Source organism: Bactrocera latifrons, unplaced genomic scaffold (assembly GCF_001853355.1).
Source record: "Bactrocera latifrons isolate USDA-ARS-PBARC rearing strain unplaced genomic scaffold, ASM185335v1 scaffold_155, whole genome shotgun sequence".
Taxonomy (NCBI): domain Eukaryota; kingdom Metazoa; phylum Arthropoda; class Insecta; order Diptera; family Tephritidae; genus Bactrocera; species Bactrocera latifrons.
Genome location: NW_017535019.1, coordinates 764,024 through 771,187, shown reverse-complemented (window position 1 = coordinate 771,187; position 7,164 = coordinate 764,024). Strand labels below are relative to the sequence as shown.

Below are 7,164 nucleotides of genomic sequence, written 5' to 3'. Positions count from 1 at the left end.
TGGTTTTTCGGTGGAAGTCGTTACAAGTAAACCACTTTCCATTCTTGATGCTTGTACAAACGAGATCAATAATTCTGTACGGAGAGAAATTGCCGATGCTGGGGCAGACATTCGCCAGACATTGAGAATACAACAAAGTATCGCTCAGAAAAATTTTGAAAAGCTAAACCAATTGAAAGAGGAACTCATAGCAAATATAAGCAAATGCTTTGCACAAAAGGAAAGCTATGGTTGTTACTTCTCGGCGGTATGTAGGAAATAATGATAGATGTGTTAACATCTTCTTTATTTATAATCACAACTTTATGTAATAATATTATGTCAATTTCAGATTCAAAAAGTGATTCGGGCAGTTCAGGCTCAAACTCATAGTTTTTTCCCAGTTGATAATGTGAAAATATTCTTCCGTTTAGKCGAACTCTTCAAGAGTTTAAAAAATGAATATGCGAAGTTTTATGTTTGCTTAGTGCGACACCACAGTTACATCACCGCCTGGAAAAGAAAGTGCTGATTCCGCAGAGGCAGAAGAGACCACAGCAAGCTCATAAATTTTTCCACAGACTTGGTTAGAACCTCCAGCCGCTTCAGTGAGCTCTGCAAGAGGAAGTTCTGATTAATCAGAGGCAGAGCAGACCACAGCAAGCCCATTAGGTCTTCTGCAAATTTTATGAAATAAAACTGTATCAAAAATATGTGAACTGTGCTAATTTTTCATAATAAAAAGTGCTTTACCATTTCTACACTTATATTTTCATTAGTAGGATTAATGCATTAATAGATCTTGGTCCATTTCTCTTACATTAATTGGAATAATTTTGTATGGGTAGACTTATCCGAGTTAGGTCAAATATGCAGAGCAAACTGTTAGATATCCAATAGCTCTGACAACATCCAGATCGTGGTGCACTTTGCTATCTAACTTATATGGACTATACTTGACTGTTGTCTTATATGTATTACATTATAATCCTATAGCTAGCATACAAATTGATCGAACAAACTCAAATCCTTGTCTAGAAGTCGTTTCTTTTCTTCAGAAATTTTATGTACGGATTTAGACATAGATTATTTTCAAAATCTGTGTTACGTTCTCTGAACAAACTAGATCGAACCACTACAGCTGCTTTACAAACTGATCTCTCCAAGTTATGTTATTGTATGGGAAACTTGAACCAAAACTGCGACGGTCAATAACCATAGAATTTCACACGACCGCGATTATTACCGAAGTAAAACACTGCTGTCAAGTTGTTAGAGGACAGCTGTATGAGCAAGGATAAAACTTCTTTGTTGGAAATGTTCAAAGCGAATGACAGGCCAGTTACTAACTGCGCATGGATGCCGAAAGATACAGATGGAAAATATGCAGATCTATCAGAATAGCGGACTCAGAACTATAACAGGATATCTTCTAATGTTTTCCATCTATATTTTACACCTTTCTCTAAGTGGCTTCCGCTCAGTTGTCTCATCCTCATCCCCTAGGGATACCCCTCTGACGGGTACTGAAAGCAGCATCTGGATGTTTGTTCCAGCAACAAGAACTCACTCAACATATTCGTTATCAACATCTTATAAGTTATCCTGGCTTATTTCCTGTGTTTAGCATCGCTGCTGAGCCAGGCTCAGTTATAGAATAAAATTTTGAACTAGAAACACCAACAGGTTAGTAATCTCAAATAGAGTCAACTCCAGTCAGAACTATTCTACCAGAATATTCTCTCTCTTCTGAGTGATGTAAAGATCCTTTGCGTAGAAACTTATCTGTTCTGTAATCGAAAAATTACTTTATTGACTTTCTTCACATTAGCACTTTTTTGCAAAACTTAAGCGAAAGTTTTTCTACAGTTTTGGAACTATAATCTTTTATAACTGGTTCGAAAATTTGTGAATTGAACATTTACTAAATAGATATCCGTCTCCAATTAACAAGTCAATTGAAAAGTCCACGTTACGCTATAGTGAAACACATGTTTTTGACAAAATTTATTTTTTCTTTTTTATTCAACATAGTTCCCTTCATATGATTATAGTTGGAGGGTCGCCCAACTTTCCGATAACATTTTTGTACTACGATTTGTTTATTTCCTCGGGAAATGCCCGAAAATGGATAAATGACGGTGCCTTTTGTTATTGTGTATACTGCACATCAAGGTTTTTTGAATATTTGGAAATAGGCAAGAGTCATACGTTTTCCCTGCAATATAAACTGTATGCCATGGTGGTCCCAGTCGGCGGTTCAGCCAAAACAGGATTTTCTTGATTACCAAGAAATAAAAAATCAGGATTCTGTGCCGACAGATGTGAGTTAATCGTTTCAAATAAGCGTTAAAAGTAGGTGGTCGTCACGTTGCCTTCCAACTAACGGGACATTAAAAGTCATAAGCTTAGTCTGAGTTTTATTGCTATATTTTATTTCGCGTCAGCTAAAATTACATTAATAACATCTTCATGATATTAGKTCTGAACCAACTCCTTTCTAATTCGACGCTAAATATTATTTCATAATTTTAAAGAAAATTGATCCCTTTAGTTTTATTAAAATATCACATATTTTGATCAACTTAAAAGTTTGAACGCAGTTGGGGAAGGACGGAAATTCGTTTATGGGGTATATTGAGGGGAGAGAAAGGGGCGAGTATATTGCATTTATTTTGACATTGCTCATACATATATATAAAARTATTCGCATATTCGAAAGCGTATTTTAAAACCATTTTATATGTAAAAAAAATAAAACTTACTGACCAAGGTATTCGGCATACAACTTGTTAGAATAATGCAAATCATTATATTGTCACCTAAAATGCAAAATAACGTAACAACATTTTCGGAACTTTACGGTGGCGTGAATGAAAAACGAAATAAAATGGAACATGAGTAAAAAAAAATTTTAATATTGGTTAAAACTGGTTAATATCTGAGAGCAGAACCCGACATATGTAGTATTTTGTATGTAATTTGCAGTAGTGAATAATAATCAATAAGACACTCAATTTCGAATTTTTTGATGATACGTTATTTTGCATTTCAGGTGACGTTATGTGGTATATGTGATAAAATTTCTTATTAATTATTTTATATATTCGTCGGTCAGGAAACGGAAATAATTGATAATGTAGAAATCTGAAATCGCATTTTTCTTGGAGTAGATCTTTTTTTGGAACCGGCTTGTTATGYCATTGAAAGAAAGTACGAAATAAATAAATAATTGTGCTGATAAGGCACGCTGTTTATTTGTGTACTGTTTTGTCAATAAATGAGTCAGTTAGCTTAAGCACATGCTCGAATAAGTAAACAAATATTATACATAGATATAAGTTATATCTGCAACTACACACAAATAAAGATAAGACTTATCTTTACCAGTATCAGCTATTTGATAGCGCTTMTAATAAGCTACCTAATGATAGTGAGCGTCAATGAGAGTGTGAGTAATGATTTGAGAGTGCAACTGAACTGAAGTGTTCATCGTCATCGTCTTATTTTGTATTATTATTTGTGTATAAAACTGAACCGAACCACTTTAGAATAAAAATCAAATATTTTTGCTTACAAATTTTATTTATTCAATGCACAACTTAGTTGAATAGCTCAAGTGATGTGCCGACCATGCGCTGACTAGAGATATTGCTTAAGCATAGCTGATAGGCATTAGCAGCCAGCGTAAGATTGGTCTTGCCAGCGCCGATGGCTGCGCTGACACACGCTTGACGCACAACGATCACTAACGACTGATTGGCGGCGATCTGTGCCTCCGCCTGGTAGGCTTGGGAGTTGGCTTCGTCCAGTAGTTGAATATTCCTGTCGAACTGTGCGTAGGAAAACAAAAATATGAATAAATATAAAACTGAAATGAAAATTTTTGAGTGTTGCCTGGTTTCTTAGTCTTACCGAGGCTGTGGTGCAGTTCAGAAATTTGCTGGTGTCCGCTATTGCCGAGCAATTGGCCAATTGTTGTTGGACTGTTTGCAAATTTTTCCTTATATTGGCTATGGTTCCGTTGGCGGTCTGATTGTTAGCCACCAACGTACGATTGGCATTCTCGAAACAGACATTCGTTTGGGTCGTCAGCAAGTTGTTGATTTGTTGCGTGCGATTGTTGTATGTTGTGGCGCATGTGGACTCGGCTGGCGTCAAGGCGCGCGTATCGATTAAGGCCGAACGCATCTGTGCGACGAGTAAACCAATGACATCATTATGATTGCTATCAGCTTTCTGTGGTTCAATGTAATTTGGGACGGCGTAAGTCTGAAATGAATGGGGCAAGTGAGGCATTTTTATTAAATTTTTCATTAAATTTTCARGCGCAAATTTATATTGTAAAACAACATTCATTGTCGGTTTATAGAATAATTTTTAGGTCGACGTAGGAAACAAGTTCGTCTCTTATAAAACCACTAGTTAATTTTAACAAAAAATATCCTGAAACGGTATCTAAGAAGCATAATTTTTATTTAGTCGATTTCAARGAAATCTCCAACAGATATAGTACTTTTATGCCAACGATCCTTCCAGACCTGGAAACACCTTACACAAGCACTTCTTGGAATGACCTTCAGCCCTTTCAGMGAATTTTGTTTCATATCTCTTCGAACTACTGAGAACCGGTTCCATTCCGATTATTGTTGACTTGTTTGCATATTAAATCGTCTCATCGTCAGTACTCACGATCAAGCAGATCCAAAGTGACCAGTTAGGTACTCTTTCGACAAAAACAAAAAAAAAAAAAAAAAATCAGCTTTATCGTTACGAATCCAGCAATAACGCGTTTCATTCCCAAAATCACCTGACGGACTCGCGACAGATGTCGAGCTCTCTTGCCATCTCTTGAACAACGGCCTGACGATCTGCAAGCACCATTTACTTCACTCTTTTCATACCGGGGGGGTTCAGTTGCAATGCGTGCTTTTTTTGTCACAATATATAACCATAGAGGTAAAAAAAGTAGATCGATATAGATATTTTTGATATTTTTTTGTTAGGTCGCTTGGGAGTTGAAACACACAATTATTAACAACTCTCCTGAGAGAAAGAGTAAGTAATAACTTTTCGCTCATAACTTTTTGTAAATAACTATATGTTTAATAATTCCCTCGGCTCATTTCTTCCACTTCTCACCTTTTATCTTTTCTGACCTGTAGCACTTGCTAAAAGGAAAGCACACTCGACGCTATCAATGAAAGCTTCTCAAAAACTAACGGAATTCTTTTAAAGCTCTGTAAATCTAAGATACCGCAAATTACGATGGAAACCACAATTAAGAAGATACATTTCGMGGACATAATACGCTTTCAATGTCAGCTAACATTCTGACCTGGGGTATTTTAAAATTTTCACTTTTTTCATACTTACGCCCAAAAAGCACACCGTCACTAACACTGCACAACCGATCAATTGCATTTTGTCGGAAATAATGTTCCAAATCTGTAAATATACTCAAGAATACGCTCGAAATTCTCACCGCTTTCAACACTTCACTGTACTTTGAACTGCTTTTCACATGCTCCTTAGTATTTATAGCAGTATTTTCGAAAAAGGAAAACAAACAACAGTTTCTGAAAGGAAATTATCTGAAAATTGCTGATTGCTTGTGTCAGATGTTTAGATAAAATACACAGCAACACCAATATTCATTTATCTGAGTATGTACCTATTGATATACTATATATGAAAATTTGGTAGCAAATTTTAATATTCCGAACATACAAACATGAACACTTTCGTAGATGCTATAAACTTGATCGACTTCTCGACAAAGGTGCTGAGAATTGTCGCAAGAATGGCAAATTAGTGTGTTCGATCAAATATGTCACGATTTCGATGAAAGAAGAAGCTGTTTTTTTAGATATATCACATGACTCGTTGTATTGTGATATTAATTCATACCTCCTTTTGTAATTATTTGCTACTCTCTTATCAGTTGTCCACATCTTTATTTGCTACTTGTATTTTGGTTTTGTGAAAATCACACTTGTCGGTGTTATATTTTTATTGGCTGGGCATGCTCATATACCGCTTAGAAAAAATGTGTGCTGTGTTTGACAAAACATACTGAGTACTTTGAAAATATCACTGATATTTGTATAGGACGAAAATTTCTTGAGGTTAAGTGTAAAACCAACTGTCAAACCATCTGTCAAATTGGCCATATAAACAGTCGTCAAACCATCTGTAAAATTGACTATCAAAACTGTCGTCAAACATTCTGTAAAATTAGCTGTCAAAACTGCCCTCAATTCATTTTCATTATTTTATGCAYATTGGCATAGACTTGCCTTTGAGAGTCGGTGAAATTTATTTGAAAGCTGTTGCCTTATTCTGCAAACTTAAAGAGCATTTCGAAGAAATCAGCGATATTTTTCGAGGATTCGAGTTATCAAAGAGAAGACATGTGTTGGAGGAACTTACAGAGAATCTTAAAACAGTAGCAATTAGACATATTCTTGCTAAAACAAAAATAAATTTAAGCTTAGTACAACTATGAAAAGGCTCAGCATGTTTGACAGGATGAACTTTGTTCAGCCTCGGGTCTCAGTTAATCAAAATTTGTTGCAAAGCCTAAGTCATAGTTTTTATAAACAAGGGAATTATGTKTACCATTGTAATTTATTTGCTTTTTCTGTAGACAAAAATAGTCCACATTTTGTTGCTTTAATTTGGTAATTGATTTCACCTATTGCACTAAGCATGTGTCTGGGCTTTAGCATTATTGCCAATGAAGTACACATGTGCCGCGAATTCATTTTATTTTTGCCATTTTATATTCCTGCCACTATAAATATCTAAATGGGTGCAGTAACTAAGTGGTAGTTAGCATGTCTCCATATGTAACTGTCTTGCCTTTGTGGCACTTGAACGCACTTGGCGTTATTTGTTGTCCACAACTGCCTACAGAACATGAATGTTTTTATCACGGTTGTTCTTGTGATATCTTTGTTGGCGAGTTAAGTATTCTATTTCGTATTTCAATTTATTATATTTGAAGAGTGTTATAAGCTTTACTGAAAAGTCTTCAATTTATCAGGRCTTAGATAATTTTATTTTTATACTCTCGCAACAAAGTTGCTAAAGAGAGTATTATAGTTTTGTTCACATAACGGTTGTTTGTAAGTCCTAAAACTAAGAGAGTCAGATATAGGGTTATATATACCAAAGTGATCA

General features: G+C 35.4%; 1 protein-coding gene across 1 annotated transcript; it reads right to left on the bottom strand.

The window, feature by feature from the left end:
* Positions 1 to 3,545: 3,545 nt before the first annotated feature.
* Positions 3,546 to 5,475, bottom strand: LOC108966099. The gene is made up of 3 exons (XM_018928838.1): positions 5,356 to 5,475; positions 3,895 to 4,251; positions 3,546 to 3,812 (listed from the first exon to the last, which is right to left on the bottom strand). Exons 1-3 carry the CDS (start codon positions 5,401 to 5,403, stop codon positions 3,582 to 3,584), a joined length of 636 nt encoding a protein of 211 aa, XP_018784383.1. The 5' UTR covers positions 5,404 to 5,475; the 3' UTR covers positions 3,546 to 3,581.
* Positions 5,476 to 7,164: the final 1,689 nt, after the last annotated feature.

What these genes read in the sequence shown, in the direction of transcription:
- LOC108966099 (XM_018928838.1), bottom strand. Translation starts at nt 5,403, where the DNA reads ATGCAATTGATCGGTTGTGCAGTGTTAGTGACGGTGTGCTTTTTGGGC. An exon ending in TGACGGTGTGCTTTTTGGGC is followed by an intron (nt 4,252 to 5,355) that starts GTAAGTATGAAA and finishes CATTCATTTCAG; the next exon opens with ACTTACGCCGTCCCAAATTA. An exon ending in TGAACTGCACCACAGCCTCG is followed by an intron (nt 3,813 to 3,894) that starts GTAAGACTAAGA and finishes TCCTACGCACAG; the next exon opens with TTCGACAGGAATATTCAACT.